At 38.1% G+C, this 16,889-nt stretch overlaps 2 protein-coding genes across 6 annotated transcripts; one reads left to right on the top strand and one right to left on the bottom strand.

Annotated features, from left to right (window-relative positions):
- The first annotated feature begins 8,764 nt into the window (after positions 1–8,764).
- Positions 8,765–12,199, top strand: LOC118645282. 5 transcript variants are annotated; one of them, XM_036286086.1, is made up of 7 exons: positions 8,767–9,023; positions 9,516–9,712; positions 9,776–9,983; positions 10,084–10,199; positions 10,269–10,433; positions 10,520–10,703; positions 11,156–12,199. In XM_036286086.1, exons 1-7 carry the CDS (start codon positions 8,960–8,962, stop codon positions 11,185–11,187), a joined length of 966 nt encoding a protein of 321 aa, XP_036141979.1. In that variant the 5' UTR covers positions 8,767–8,959; the 3' UTR covers positions 11,188–12,199. The 5 variants fall into 5 exon arrangements, with proteins under 5 accessions (XP_036141985.1, XP_036141979.1, XP_036141972.1 ...); XM_036286091.1 differs by having other exon boundaries at positions 8,768–9,023; positions 11,163–12,199; XM_036286092.1 differs by lacking the exon at positions 11,156–12,199 and having other exon boundaries at positions 8,765–9,023; positions 9,763–9,983; positions 10,520–10,966.
- Positions 12,200–12,318: 119 nt separating this feature from the next.
- On the bottom strand, positions 12,319–15,090 carry LOC118645295 (putative nuclease HARBI1). The gene is made up of 3 exons (XM_036286095.1): positions 14,645–15,090; positions 12,878–13,737; positions 12,319–12,638 (listed from the first exon to the last, which is right to left on the bottom strand). Exons 2-3 carry the CDS (start codon positions 13,704–13,706, stop codon positions 12,367–12,369), a joined length of 1,101 nt encoding a protein of 366 aa, XP_036141988.1. The 5' UTR covers positions 13,707–13,737; positions 14,645–15,090; the 3' UTR covers positions 12,319–12,366.
- Between the last annotated feature and the right edge of the window lie 1,799 nt (positions 15,091–16,889).

Here is a 16,889-nt window from a genome sequence, read left to right as displayed (position 1 = left end):
GCGTCAACTGTACTATCTAAAATATGGCGGACATGGCGAGCCACGCGGTACGAAGCTATGAGCTAGGCCGGTATTCATAGTCGATTCTTATATTTAAGATCATCTTAAGTACAGTCTTAAGATGCCATCAACCAATCACAGAGCCGTATTAGCATCTTAAGACATTACTTGAGATGATCTTAAAATAAGATTTGACTATGAATACCGGCCTTAGACATGTGATAATTGCGTGTTAGAGGTTATATTGTGTGAATAATTTTTCACTGATATTAAGCGATATTAATTAGGTATTAATTGAGAAAAGATTATTAATGAAGATTATCTTCAGTGTTTTTTCAATATCATTTATTTTGAAATAAATTATAATAATGAGTAAAGTTAGTAAAGGTGGATTTTCCTGTGTCATGTGTAAAAACATATCTGGACGAAACACAGGAATAAAATTTTTTAACTTTTTCTGTAATTTTTTTTATTTATTCACTTATCTCTTTAATAACAATTCGACACGAATCATAAGAAATATTTTTACTATCTTTTTTTGTTTTATATCTTCGAATAATGCGCTTTCTTACAATCCAAAACATGGCGGATGGTCACGTGACTAGGTAACATAAACATCAAAGGTTCCGACTGTACTGTCGTAACTGGTTATAGCTAAACTGTGGTGTTGTCTTCGTTACTCAGCTAGTCTGGTGGGAGAGCGCTCCCCGCTCCCCGTACATCGAAGCGTGCGTGGGGTACAAACGGCATCGCGAGGTACGGGGAGCGGGGAGCGCGCCTCCATGGTGGAAGAATACAAGTAGTTTGTTCGTGTCGCCATGCTCCGACATGCTCCTAGGCCGGTATTCATAGTCGGATCTCATATTTAAGATCATCTTAAGTACTGTCTTAAGATGCCATCAGCCAATCACAGAGTCGTATTAGCATCTTAAGACATTGCTTGAGACGATCTTTAAATAAGATTCGACTATGAATACCGGCCCTACTCACTCCAACGCATTCTAATAGGTTGGCGTCATCGGAATCAACGTATTGGAGTGCGTTGGGGTGAACAGGAGCATGTTGGGGCATGTGACGCGAACAGACCCAAGGTGTGCTCTTGCGCATATGGGTCTAACAACCAATAAGAAATGTGCTCCAGATACCGCCATCTTGTCGCGGCAATTTGAATTTGGCATACGTATTATTATTGGTTTAACTTATTTTTGTGTTTAAATTGTGATTGTTTCGTTATTTTTACTATAAGATAATTTTTAAAAAATTACGATATTCTAATTTAATATAAATAATGCGTTTTAAAATGACTTTCTAATTTTACATAACTTTTGATAAAGTTGGTTTTTTGTTCATACAATTTTAATGTAATAAAATTAATTCTATAAACTATTAACTATATTTAGTTCAAAATTTTTTAATTTATACTCAATCTTGATATTTAATAATAAAAAGTAGATTAAAATATACATGTAAATTATGAAAAATAATCATAAACTAATAAAAGTAATTTTTTAAAAATAAAATTATCTAATTTTATTTACGACTTTTTGTAGTAACATTTAATACATTTTTAATTTTAATTTAATTAAGTAGAAATACATTGTAATAGTAGAATTAAAAATAGTAGAAAAAAAGTAGAAATACATTTTACAACAAACAAAATATAAACAAATCTAAATATTTGAATTAAATTTCAAATATTTAGATTTAGAAATAAAATAAACATAAAAATAAAAAGTTAAAAGTATTTTATTTCATAAAGAAGTAAAAATTATACAAAATTCATAGGAATAAATATTCAAACATAATATAAAGGAACTATACAAGTTATACAAAATCTTTGTAAAAATATTCTTATATATATTTCTATGTATTTTATAGTTTATCATTGTAGTAGCATGAAGATTTGACGTTTAATTTTCGCGCGTGGGATTTTTCATGAAAGCGGTCCAGAGTGCGAGACGCGGCGTTGAGATCGGGATGCGTGTCGTGGGAGGGCGCTGCGCGAGGAGAGCAAGTCGTGGGGATGTATGGCGGCGAATGGTGTGTGGTACGAGAGAGCGGTAAATCGTTCGTTGGAAGAAGAGACCGGCCGCGTTCGTGGGCGTGAGAATCAACCTTTTGACCTCTTTTGATCCTACAAATATCTGGGGGCTCGTCCGGGATCATCAGGCCAAGGGGGCGATTCTGTTCGGTGTACCGCGTGTGCGTAGAAAGACCGACGGTGTGCGTAACGGGTAGACGGCCACAGAAACGTTACGTGACGAAGGCGTGATCTCGTTCTGTCGAGAAATCGGTGGTGCGAATCGTAACAGGCAGGCGGCCACGAGGGCATCGCGAGTAGTGCGGGATCGGTTTGCGTGCTGAGTGCGTGCGAGGTGTTCCCGCGAAAAACGCAACGGGAAAAGATGGCGGATTCCGACAAAGACGACGCAGCGGCGAGCAAGAAGATGGCGACTTCCGACAAAGACGACGCAGCGGCGAGCAAGAAGATGGCGACTTCCGGCAAAGGCGACGCAGCGGTGAGCAAAAAGATGGCGACTTCCGGTGGAGACGGCGCAACGACGAGCGCAGTAGACGTGAACGCGCTATCGGCGGAAGAATTGAGGCATAGGTTAGGAGAGCTGAAATTGTCGACGGAAGGCAGTAAGGTTAGATTGGCGGAAAGATTGCGTCAAGCTTTGGCTGGCAACTCAAAAGGCGTACTTACCGACGGTGAGGAAGAGGAAGAATTACAGGCGGAAGATGTCGATTCGTTACCGATAGCCGAACTGAGAGTGCGCTTGCGCGCATTGGGATTAAAGACGATAGGCAATAAAGCAACATTGCGTGAGAGGCTAAAGGCCGCCATAGAAGAAACGGACGAATCAGAAGACGAAGGCAACGACGACGGAGATGACGACGATGAAGATGAAGGCGAAGAAGAAGAGCAAGCTGCGAAAACAGGTACCAGAAGAAACGTGAGACGTGTTGTTGACACAACTCGAAAGATGAGTCGACAGGAGACGCGCCCGATCAGGCAAACGACTCTATCGTTCAAGGACGTCGAGGATGCTCTCGAAACATTCAGCGGAGACGGAAGTGAGAACATTCATCGCTGGCTGATTAACTTAGAAGAAACGGCTGAATTGTGCCAATGGACGGAAGCACAGAAGGTGATATACGCTAAAAGATTGTTGCGTGGATCAGCCAAACTGTTTGCAAATTTCGAGTGTTCATCTAAAACTTGGGCGAAATTGAGAAAGTCTCTGGTAAGCGAATTTTCACAGACGGTGAACAGCAAACAGGTACATACAAAATTAAGTACAGTTAAGAAAAGGAATGACGAATCGTATCAAGCGTACGTCTATCGCGTATTAGAAATAGCTAGCCACGGTAGTATTGAGTTGGAAGCTAAAATTCAATATATTATAGATGGCATCCAAGATGAGGAAGCGAACAAATCTATTTTGTATTCAGCCACGACGATTGGAGAACTGAGAAAGAAGTTGGCGCAATATGAAGTCCAAAAGAGTAATACCAAGAATAAGTTGGCGACGAAGAACCGGCTGCTGCCGGACAAGACGAAGAAGACATCTCAGACTGGACAATCGGCGGACAATGACAAGCAGAAGAGATGTTTTAATTGCGGAAGTAAGAAGCACATAGGTAGTGATTGCCCCGATAAGGAGAAAGGGCCAAAGTGCTTCAAGTGCGGACAATTCGGGCACGTGGCTCCCAAGTGCACAAAGGCGGCTGATGGCAGCGAGGCGGCGGTGACCACCAGAGCACGAGTGGACGCAGTGACGTCAGGAGATAAGAAGACATACAAGGAAGTTTCGATACTGGGTAAACAGGTGACAGCGGTGATAGATCCAGGAAGCGATCTACATTTGGTTCGTGCCAGCTTGTACGTAACGTTGGGTGCTCCACAATTGACACGAGAGATAGTCACGTTTGACGGTGTTGGCGTTTCGGCGAGCAAGACGTTGGGGCGGTTTGAGGCTGACATCATTATAGACAAGCTGAAATTTACATTCTCTTTTGATGTTATTCCTGACCATTTCATTGCACATGATTTGTTGATAGGAGGCGAACTGTCAGATCATGCTGAAGTAAGATTGAAACACAGGCGTGCTACCTTAACGGAGATTGACCCTGAAGAAAATAGAAGCGAAACAGATTCTGGTTGGAGGGAAGTACTGAGTGTCAACGTGCTTGATGAACCAGATGATGAGACGGAAGTAGAGGTGACCCATGTCGCGGACAAGAATATAAAGACCGAATTAGAAGAGTTGATTGCAGGTTATCAACCTGAACAAAAAAAGGATAGTGGAGTTAAGATGCGAATCATGTTGACGGACCACCTTCCGGTGTATCAACGTGCACGAAGATTGTCAGCCGAGCATTCTCGCATTGTGAACGATATAATTCAATCCTGGATAAAAGCTGGAGTGGTTCGACCAAGTTCATCCGATTACGCTAGCCCGGTGGTGCTGGTGGAAAAAGGAAATCAAGAATGGAGACTCTGTGTTGATTACCGGTCGTTGAATAAGAAGATAATCAAGGATCGGAATCCCTTGCCTTTGATCGAGGACCAGCTGGATAGGCTGCAGGATGCGGTGGTGTTCAGCACACTTGACTTGAGAGATGGATTCTTCCACGTGGCGGTAGACGACGATAGTATCAAATACACCTCATTTATAGTACCAGACGGTCAGTATGAGTTCCTTAAAGTTCCTTTCGGACTCTGTAATTCGCCAGCTGTTTTTCAGAGGCACATCCGAGCAATATTTAGAGACCTGACCGCTGATGGCACTGTTTTATCTTACTTGGACGATTTAATTGTGGCGGCCAAAACCAAAGAGGAAAATCTGCGGAAGCTAAGAAGAGTCTTACAAGTCGCTGGAGAATACGGCTTGATATTCAATTGGAAGAAGTGCCAGTTTTTAGTCACGTCTGTGGATTACCTAGGATACGTCATAGAAGGCGGGCGATATCGCCCATCCGACAAAAAGACTTTGGCGGTGGCCAAGTGTCCCCAGCCCACTACGGTGAAGCAGATTCAGAGTTTTCTGGGCCTTACGGGCTACTTTCGGAAGTTTATCGCCGATTTTGCGGTGATTGCACGTCCATTAACTAAGCTATTGAAGAAGGACACAAAGTTTGTTTTTGGACCAGAACAAGAAGCAGCTTTTGAGCAACTCAAGATGGCGCTGATTGAGAAGCCGGTGTTACGCTTGTATCAAGTAGGAGCAGAAACCGAACTGCATACGGATGCATGCATGCAAGGACTAGGAGCTGTGTTATTACAAAGGGATCCGAACGACGGTCTTTTTCACCCTATATATTACGCTAGTTGGAAGACGTCTCCAGCAGAAGAAAAGTACACTAGCTTTGAATTGGAGGTGTTAGCAGTAATCAAAGCGTTGAAGAAATTTCGGGTCTACCTGCTAGGAATTCCCTTCAAGATTGTCACGGACTGCAAGGCATTTGCCTCAACGGTTAAGAAGAAAGACTCTTGTTTACGAGTATCCCATTGGATACTGCTGATGGAACAATTCCAATACACTATTGAGCATAGGTCGGGAACAGCAATGCGTCACGTCGACGCCTTAAGTCGCAACCCAGTGAGCACGCTATGCGTTCAAGGACATCAAGATTCGTTGGTTGCAAGAATTCGAAAGGCTCAAGAAGAAGATGTTGAGTTACAAAAGATCAGAGAAGCCGCACGTCAAGGAGAAAACAAGATGTTTAAGTTAGCAGGAGGCGAAATACTGTACCATCTAGAAGAAGGATTGGATCAACTCGTTGTCCCGAGATCAATGCAGCATGAAGTGATCAGGTTGGCACACGAGAGAGGACACTTCGGATGGAAAAAGACCGAATATCTTCTTCGGCAAGAATTTTGGTTTCCCCGTATGAGAGAGAAGATCCAGGCGCTGATTAATAACTGTATAAAATGCTTATTGGTCGAGAAGAAGAAAGGACCAGCGGAGGGTTTATTGAATCCCATTGATAAAGGAGGACGACCGTTAGACACCTATCATGTGGACCATTTAGGTCCTATGCCGTCAACAAAGAAGTGCTACAATCATATTTTTGCTGTGGTGGACGCCTTCACGAAATTTGTCTGGCTCTACCCAACAAAGTCCACGACCGCAGACGAAGTGGTGAATCGGCTGAGGAAGCAAGCCATTGTTTTTGGAAATCCCAGGAGACTGATCTCAGACAGAGGTTCAGCCTTTACCTCTAAGACTTTTGGAGACTATTGTGACGAAGAAGGAATTGAGCATGTCCTGATTACTACTGGAGTGCCTAGAGGAAACGGACAGGTGGAAAGAATCAACCGGTGCATTATCCCCATCCTGTCTAAGATGTCGCTTTCCAACCCAATGGAATGGCATAAACATGTCGACGTAGTGCAGCAGCATCTAAACTCCTCGTTCAATCGAAGTGTTGGCAGGACCCCCTTCGAGGTTATGATTGGTGCACGCATGAGGCTGAAGGATGACATCAATCTACGCAGTTTGATAGAGAAGGAAATCCTTGAAGATTTCGAGAACCAGCGAAGTCAACTGCGGAAGGATGCGAGGTCGTGTTTGCTCAAAATTCAAGAAGAAAATCGAAAGACGTATAATCGAAAGCGGAAAGAAGCTCAACAGTATAAAAACGGAGACATTGTTGCAGTCAAAAGGACCCAACTAGGAGGTGGTCGTAAGCTTTGTCCTAAATTCTTGGGACCGTACAAAATCGTATCTGTGTTGCGAAACAACCGATATCTGGTGGAGAAGATTGGTACGCATGAGGGACCCAACCGAACGAGTTCGGCGGCCGATTACATGAAGCCCTGGTCGAGTGGTGAGGAGGACTTCCTTGGAACCGAGGACGAACCAGAATCAGAGGACTTGGACCTTGAAGAAGCTGACCGTATCGAGGGCGATACGGAATTGCAGAATGGCCGAGTGTAGTAGCATGAAGATTTGACGTTTGATTTTCGCGCGTGGGATTTTTCATGAAAGCGGTCCAGAGTGCGAGACGCGGCGTTGAGATCGGGATGCGTGTCGTGGGAGGGCGCTGCGCGAGGAGAGCAAGTCGTGGGGATGTATGGCGGCGAATGGTGTGTGGTACGAGAGAGCGGTAAATCGTTCGTTGGAAGAAGAGACCGGCCGCGTTCGTGGGCGTGAGAATCAACCTTTTGACCTCTTTTGATCCTACATCATTATAAAAAAATTATTTTTTTAAACAAATTACATTTCAAGGTCTGCATTATTTTTTTTATTTGTAATTTTTCTCATCTTTTTTTGTTTCCACTTCATAATGCAACCTCACGTGAATAAGAATAACTTGAAATTTAAGATAATGGAATAGAGATTAAACTTTTACTTCAGCCAGAGAAAAACATATGGCACAATGCTGACGAGATTTAAGAAATATTAAGGCCAAAGGCAGAGAACGAGACGTAGGTGTCGTAGTCGTAGTCGTAGGGTAAGGCAGAGAAAAACGTAAGTCGTAATATACTACTACTCTAGAGTCTAGAATAGTATACTACGACATCTACGACTTACGACGTTTTTGTTCTCTGCCTTCGGCCTAACTGTCCTGGAGATGCGGCAGCATACGTAACATACGCGATTTTATTAATTACACGACGTGCGACATGTGTGACGTGCAACGTCCGACCATGGGCGGCATGGGCGCAGCCATGCCTGTGACGTTGAAATATGGCCGTACCTGGTACCCTGCGCAGAACTATCCCAAATTCGTCTCAAGAACGAACACACCTTACATTCTTCCACCATGCGCGCTTCTGAAGGTGGAAGCACATAAAATTACAGGAGCCATAAGGCAGAATGGGTAATTATTCAGTTTAGGCACTGGTATTCAAATATCGATGTAGTTGTGCTTATTCGATACAGTTTTGCTTAAAACGAACGAATCTGGCAAAAAAAAGCGTCGCTCTGCCCCGGAAAGCGAAATAATAATCGTAAAATTTGTCGAATATTCAGGTTAAGAAATCTGTCATATCGACGAAATGTAGCGACAAGAGCACTCTCCGCGGCCATGTGCGCATGCTCTACAGTAATATGTACATGCTTCGCGGCCATATACGCATGCTTGGTGGTCATATGTGCATGAAATAAAGGCGCGAATTTAAAATGTATATGTACTTTTAACGACTTCCTTGTATTCTAATAGTAACTAATAATAAATGAGTCTACATATACTAAAAATAATAAATACTGTAAAGATTAGCATATGATCTAGTAATAATCAACCATCATTGACAATCCTTGCGTAAGGATCTTGCTAATCTTTTGTGTGGAAAGTCGCAAACCCATGTGGTGCAGAGAATGCTTTACGCGCACACACACACACACACACACACGAGGGGGTGCAAGGGGGGGCCTTCGGCCCCCCTCCCGCACCCACCCCGTCCAAGTCGCTAACCCATGTGGCCTTATACTTTGCTTGCAATATACATGGGTTGCCTATGTACATTGCAAGCAAAGTAAAGTCCACATGGGTTAGCGACTTGGACGGGGTGGGTGCGGGAGGGGGGGCCGAAGGCCCCCCTTGCACCCCCCCGTGTGTGTGTGTGTGCGTAAAGCATTCTCTGCACCACATGGGTTTGCGACTTTCCACACAAAAGATTGTGCTTGTAAAAATATGTATATAGACATTTGAAATTCGCGCATTTTTACCATGACTTGAAACAGAGCATGCGCTTGTGACTAAAAGCGTGAGAATATGATCGCTGCGCGTGCTCAAGTCATTACATCGTGTCGGTATGACAGGTTTCATAACCTGCACCCGTACTATGTAAAAAAGTAACCAGAGAAATAGAAAGAAATTTCCTGTCTATATACAGAAAGTAACTACTTAAGCAAAATCGTGCATCATCGGACTGTTCCGATTGTCGCCCGAAGTGGTAAAAATAGAAAGACTTTCACAGCTCTTTCTTTATCTATTTTCTAACCTAATGGTATACCCTGCCCTGACCGTTTCACTAACTGTAACAAGGATAACTTTAAAAGAAATAATGGGTAAGTATTATTTTATATTATTTATATGTATATATGTGCGTGTGTGCATGCGTGGGTGCGTGCGTGCGTGTAGGTGTGTGTGTGTATGTTATTGGTCGTTTATTTTATAGAAATAAAATTTTTTCAATGTTTTATGTTTGTAAATTGTTAGAAAACAATTAATATAATGTATTATTATATTATTACCTTGTAGGAAAAAATTATGCAAAAATTACTGTACAAAAAATTGCGTATTTTTGTGAGGAATTTCTGCAGTTTTGTACAAAGTTTTTGCCTTCAGAATTTTTCTGCAGAATATTTGGCAGAATTTTCTGTACAAAATCTGTAAAAACTTTCAGTACAAAAATCTGTAAAAACTGCAAAAATTTATGTACAAAAATATGCAATTTTTGTGTAGTAATTGTTGCATAATTTTTTTCTACAGGATTATTTTATACAAAACTTAAATTATATATACGCTATAGTTATTAAATTTTAATTATTTTTTAAAAGCAACCGAAGAGTTTGAAAGAGATTTTAAAACAACTTCTGAACATTGGGACGTAATTATAAATTATCCCATGTTATTAAAATCCAAATTTGGAGGATTTGATGGAGATAATATTAAAATAAAAGAATTGTGGGAAGAAATGATTGGAATCCTCAACAGTTTAGGACATGGACAACGTTCTATACAGAAATGGAAAGAGGTATATATTATACATAAGATTATCTGAATATTATTTGTAATAAAATTTAGTTTTATGCTACAGGCTATTGGACGCTGGAAATCCAAAGTAAAAGCAAAAGCAAGACGTCAAAGGCAGGAAATGACTGCAACAGGTGGTGGATCTATGAAAACAATACCACTCACCCAAACGGAAGAAAAATTAATGGCCATCTTAGGGTGGAAAGCTGTAACTGGAGATTTAAACAAAGAATTAGGAATAGTTGACTCCAATACAACTATTAATAATAAAGGTAAAAGTAGTATTAACAGTATTAAAATAGTATTAGTAGTTTTATATTATAATTTTATCATATAGTTTATTACACATTTATTATCTATTGTTTACTATAGTCACAACAGAACGATCTACAAATAATAAAATTATAACATCAACTCCGAGTAAAGTAATATCATCCACATCTGTACAACCTTTTATTCGTACAAACACTGAAATGATTATACCCGAGGTGAGAAATATTAATGATAATAAAATGATAATAAAATGTAACAAAGTGTGTAATAAATTATATAAATAGAAAGTGTTTTTATGTAATTTGCAGTCGATAGCATGGCAATCTGGGACGAAAGAAATGACACAGTCAGCATCGACTTCAACGTCGACAAAAGAAATGACACAATATAATATTGTTGAAAATAAAAACAAGAAGATATTTCAAGAAGCGAAGACTGTTAGTAGTCCGGTTAGTAATTACTGATTACTTACAAGTACTTAAAAAGTTAATTTAATGACCTATGGTAAATATCTAATAAATGATCTATATGATAGATACAAACAGTGCTATCAACAGCATCCAAATCTTCAGGAATAATAGAACCTCCACCATTAGTGCTATTAAAGAAAGGAACAGCAAATGGAGATAAAGAAAAACCTTCTGTATCAACGTCAAACAAACGAACAGTAAATGAAGACAAGGAGAATTTTTCATTACAAAATAAGAAAAGAATAATTACGTCATCTGATAAAAGCCAACGATATGTGACTTTGACCACAATGCATCGAGAACAAACAGATATATTAAATAATATTAATCTAAATATTCAAAATGCTTCTTATCACTTAGAACAGATTGCATCTAATATCAATCAATTGGTTAATTATTATATTACAAATGAAAAAACAGATAACGAATTTGAATCTGTTGAGTTTCTTGATGACAATTACAATATGACAGAATAATTTCATAATTTTATTTGTTTTATATATATATATATAGTTATATTGAAAGTATATATTAAAAGTTATTGCATTGTGATTAAAGTTACATGTCGTTGATCTTTAAAGTGCTTTTTCACGCTGACGCTTGACGCTCATTTTTAGCGTGAAAAGACATCACGTGATTAAAAATAAAGATACCCATTCGTCATTTTTAGTCACATGGTGTCTTTTGACGCTAAAAATGAGCGTCAAGCGTCAGCGTGAAAGGATACCTTTAACGGTGCCTTATTATATATGCCAACCTTAAAGGGTGCCTTTTTATGGGCGTCAGTTGACGCTAATATTCTGACCAATTCTAACGCGTAAACGTTTTCACGCGTCAGTTTTGTAACTTGCGTTGTCTATCGCGTGCGACGATTGGACGCTGGTTTGACGCTATAGAAGTTAGAAAATTCGAACTTCTTCAACGTCGACGTAGAAACTATCATGACGTCACAAATCGTCTTGACGCGCGTCAACTGACGCCTATGAAATGGCACCTTTATACGATACATATTACAAATTTTTAGTATATAAGTGAAAAAAGAATTAATAATATTTGTAGAGAAAAAGAAAGAGAGATGAATGCAATAATGACAATGTTAAAATTATAAGAAAAAAAAAAGATTAAAACGTATATTTTTAAGAGATGAAAACAATCCATTTAATCTACCGAATTTATAATTTAAAGATTTATTTCGCTTCCAAAGAATTAATGCAATAGTTAATACATAGAGCCAAAGAGATACAAAAGTATAAATTTTAATTTTTCATTACTCACTATTAATAAAATGTACGCTAACGACATAGTTGGATTATAATATTAATTGTAAAATTGTCTTGCTGTAGAAATTATTAAAAATAATTTGAACAACTATTTCACAGTTAATATTATCAGCGTATTTCGAAATGCACAGTTAATTTTAAAAACTCTATAGCATACATTAGAATGTAAATGCGATCACCTTTAATATTATCCCTGAATATAAAATTGCAGTATTACGATATTTTTTCTGCAAAAGCATTTTTGTATACATTGTTAAATTAAATAAGGCAAAAAATTATTAAGTTTAAGTGCAATGTTACTGTAATATTTTAATATATGCAATATTATAAATATTATAAACAGAATATTTATAATCAGTATTATGTAGTTTAATAATCTATGTAGAAAGTACAAAACTGCTGTGTTGTTTAATACGAGATTTTCCGTTGTTCAATAAAAGCTGAAAATATTATGTTTAGTGCAACATAAGTGTGACATTAAGTTTTTACCTGTAATCGTATTGCGTTCTTTATTTTTGTATTATTTATTATATATATTATATGTCATTATATATTGTTATATGATTCGAAATAAAATAATTTTATTGAATATTAAAAAATAATTTTTTTTTATTATTATCGTACAATTTCCATTATCGAAAGTATCGATTAATTATATTTGCACGTTGATTGCGACCTGCATTTAAAACATTTTCAATATTTGGTATGTTATGATCTATTGGCATTACTATATATCCATTATTGTCATCATCCATTTCTAGTTCATCATCCAAAGGCATATTAGCTTTCATACACATATTATGTAGAACACAGCAAGCATTAATAATCATTCCAGCTTTTTGTGGATGATATTTTAAAACGCGATCTTTATTCAAAAGGCATCTAAAACGCGTTTTAAGTACCCCTAAAATGTATAATATTATTATAATATCAATATATTTGTATATACATATATATATATATATTATATATATATATATATATTATCACCGACGAAATACTATTAGTAGTACTCGTCAGTGATATTATACATACGTGTGTGTATATGTGTATGTGCGCACGCTGTATGTGTATATATTTATTGTCTATGTATAATTACAGAATTTATTGTCTATGTTTAATTATAAAAGTAAAAATGTATACCTATACATCGTTCAATACAATTGCGTGCTATAATTAAATGGTCATTAAATCTTCGTTCAGGTGTATCTTGTCTTGCATTACGTATTGGAGTCATTAACCATGGTTCCAGCGGATATCCACTATCTCCAATTAACCAGCTTCTTCTGTCACCTAATCGATAATTTTCTTCTAAAACAGTTCTAATCGCTGAGGAATTCCAAATAAATGAATCGTGTGCTGCTCCACCAAAATTTGCATTAACGTTAATGATATTAAGATCTGAATCGCAAATTATCTGCACATTTTTAGCATGATACCCTTTTCTATTGAAATAAATATGTTCATCTTCTTCTGGCTCACTAATGCGCACTTGTGTGCCATCAATTATTCCAATAATTCCAGGAAATTCAAATTTACGCATAAATTCCTCTTTTATATGTTGTTTTCTTTCTTCATTAATTGGAAACTGAATCCATCGTGGTGCAATAGCTTCTATGGCATTACATATTTCTGGAAGATATTTACTCATCGTTTGTTGAGCAATTGCAATATTAAAATGACTTCCTACGCTTCGTTGATAATGACCAGTAGCAAAAAAATGTACTATTGAAAAAACTCGCAACGGAATTGAAATTTTTGTATCTCTTTGCCCTTCATCCATGTGTGGTGTCAATTCTTCTATTAACTGTTGCATTAATTCTTTGGATAATCGAAATAAGCGTTTAAATTCTGAATTTGGTAAATCAAAAGGATTGTTTCTATCTCTTAAAAATATACGTTCTAATCGTAAGTTCTCTTTTTCTTCTTCTTCTAATTCTTCTCTTAATAATATTCTCATTATTGCATCCATCTCCCTCCCCTCTCACTCTTTCTCTCTCTTTCTGAAAGTATTAATATTTTTTTTTTACTTTTTCAGATTAATGCTTTTCACACAATGTAATTATTACGTTTGACCTGGCTGGCCTCAAATTGATTTAATTAAATAACATATAACGTTTCGACCGTTGGTTTCGATCCTTCTCAAGTGCTTGGATACATAGAAATTATGTGGTACACATTCAGGTCAAATGTAATAATTACATTGTGTTTTTTTACAATCACTGGCGAATAAAGGATTATTTTAATTGCTTAATCCTTTTCAGTTGATTATTATTTAATATTTATTAATTTAGAGAAAGAACGTTTAGAGAAAAATAGTAAATTAGAATACTTATGCTAATTTTCTATTTTGTTTCTGATAAATCCTCAGATAGCACAAAATATTTATAAAATATTTATAAAATATTGATAAGAAGAAAAAATATTTATGATAAGTATTTAGTACATATTTTTATGTCCAAGTTTGCCAGGTATAAAAAAATTATGATATATGTATTTCATTAAATTTATAAAATAAAATATAACTAATAAATATTTATTAGTTATATTAAAACATATAAATATTTATGAAAATATTTAAAATAAATGTTTATACATTATTATCAAAGAATGTAAAAAATATTTCAAGTTCATCCATAAATAATATTTTTCAGTACATTAAAAAAATATATTCTATATATTGTTGATAATAATTTTTGTATTATTTCTAAATTTGTATCGTTTATAAAAAAATAATTATATAAACATTAAAAAATATTTTTTGAAAATAAATTTGTTAAATATTTATGATAAATATTCTGTGTTATCTGAGTCTTAATTGCCATTGTCACACTTAATCTATTGTAATTATGAATATTGTGAGTAAGGTGTAAATAAATAAATATATATATGTGTAAAACGTATACTTACATGATAAATATAACAAAACGTTTATTATTTAGCTTGAGAAGCTTTAGTAACTTTTTAAAAATCACTATACAATTTTGTTTGTTACCCAATGTTTTTAGCTAAAATTTTAAGCTAGTATAATACAATTCTCTATAAACGAAGATTTCCGAACTGTATAGAAAAAACGTTATGTGGTACGAATTGTTATAATCAAAGACTTTCCTGTCTTCCACTTTCTCTTTTCCATGTCTACGCCTGTCTATGTCTATAAAGTTAGATAGTTCCATGGCTGAATATTAGTCAACTTTAGCGATTATTATTTCGCTTTCCGGGGCAGAGCGACGCTTTTTTTTGCCAGATTCGTTCGTTTTAAGCAAAATTGTATCGAATAAGCACAACTACATCGATATTTGAATACCAGTGCCTAAACTGAATAATTACCGCAGAATGCAGACGCCATAGCGCATGCGCTATGGTATTACTTTATCTGTCCATGGCAAAATGTAATACTATAGCGCATGCGCTATGGCTTCTGCATTCTGCCTTATGGCTCCTGTAATTTTATGTGCTTCCACCTTGAATCTCCCACCAGACTAGCTGAGTGACGAAGACAACATCTTACTACATATCATTCTATCCCATAGAAGATGCGGACAGCTCCGCTCACAGAAGGTTGACTCTATATTATATATCTCTATGCCTTAAACCATATACTAGTTGGCCACTGGACATTAAAGATATATAATCAAAGATTCGCCAATGACGAACACAATTTTGATTGGTCACTTGAGTCACATGGTTTATCCGCCATTGCGTACCCACGCTGGGCGAAGAAGAGGGGTGAGTGCTCTGTGTTGAGCAGTATAGGTTAAAGGAATATGTGTCAGAAATTATAAGGTAATTCAATCTCTGCACTCTCGAGGGTCACTATATTTTGACGATACTGTAAGACCTAGATTTAAGTAACCATGAATAAGCGACCCTAAAATAAGATTGGTAGCACTGGAGTGGCGTGCGAGTCGCATAAGAGGCGGTGTGCAACACTAAAGTAGGTGGCGCAAAAAGATATCTCCGGAGGCATGCTCGCTGCTCCGGAGTAAGAGTCAGTCGGAGTGAGTGACAGAGTCGGAGTCAGTGAGAGCGAGTCGTAGGTCGTGGCGGAGAGAACTCTTGTGATACTCGGTGAAATTCTGTAACAAGTACAAATATATATACTTACTGTTAAGTTCTATTCTAGTTTTGGCACATCCCTGCTCTTCGCTCGCTCCTCTTTCTTGTGTATTACTACGCGCCGCGTTCGGTTCCCCTCGGCCCGGCTCGGCACCCCCCCCCCCGGCAACGAGTATCCTGCGAGAAGCGTGCGCAGTCAGTTCCGTGCCCCCCGTGCCCCACTGCACATCAGAACGCCACGCACGGTCTCAGAAAAAAATCCGACGAACCATTAATGTATAGGAGATATTTTTCGGCGAACAAAATAAAGTGTGTGCATATTTTAAGCAAAGAATACATCATTATTCTGCCCACGTCGCCCCGAAGAAACCATACCGGTGTGCACACGTGGAAGGCTTTCCAGCCTGCACAGCTACGCGTTAAAGAAGATTTAACACTTACCTTTCTATAAAACTAGATCTCTGTGGTTCTTAGTGAAATTCCCGGCTATTCCTGAAATAATAATTCCCATCCAGTAGAATCTAGTAAACTCGAATAAAAGACTTACAATCTCAGAAGTGGGATGGTGCTCCAGAAAAACTCATCTCGCGTCCCGACGGAAGGTGCTCCGGTTAAACTCTCGCCTCGAATCTCGGTGGAGTAGTGCTCCAATTACGCTCGCCTCGAATCTCGGTGGAGAACTCCAATCAAGCTCGCCTCGTGTCTCGGTGCAGTGCTCCGGTTTTGCTCTCGTCTCGAATCTCGGTTGAAGGGTGCTGCGCACTCGTCTCGTGTCTCGACCGGAAAGCACTCAGATCTACCTCGCCACGTGCTCCGACGAAAGACTCCCCGTTACTCGTCTCGGCTCTTGACAGTGTTCTCGCGTAAATCCGCGTGTGAATAAGCTCGTCCTCGGGTGAGGAAATCTCGCGAATTAGTCGCGTCGCAAACAAAAGTACATTTTACTCGAATCCGTGCGTCCCGTCGGCGCCGGAAACTCGTTCTCGTGTCAGTGTCTCGTGCCTCGAACCGCGTATTCTAATTAGCGCTCCGGCGTAATTAGCAGTGGAAGAAGCTGACTTCAGATGGATCGTGCGAAGTTGACCAAGCTGGCCAC

Source organism: Monomorium pharaonis, chromosome 1, assembly GCF_013373865.1.
Source record: "Monomorium pharaonis isolate MP-MQ-018 chromosome 1, ASM1337386v2, whole genome shotgun sequence".
Taxonomy (NCBI): domain Eukaryota; kingdom Metazoa; phylum Arthropoda; class Insecta; order Hymenoptera; family Formicidae; genus Monomorium; species Monomorium pharaonis.
Note: the sequence above shows the minus strand (reverse complement) of the source record. Positions and strands in the feature narration are given on the sequence as shown.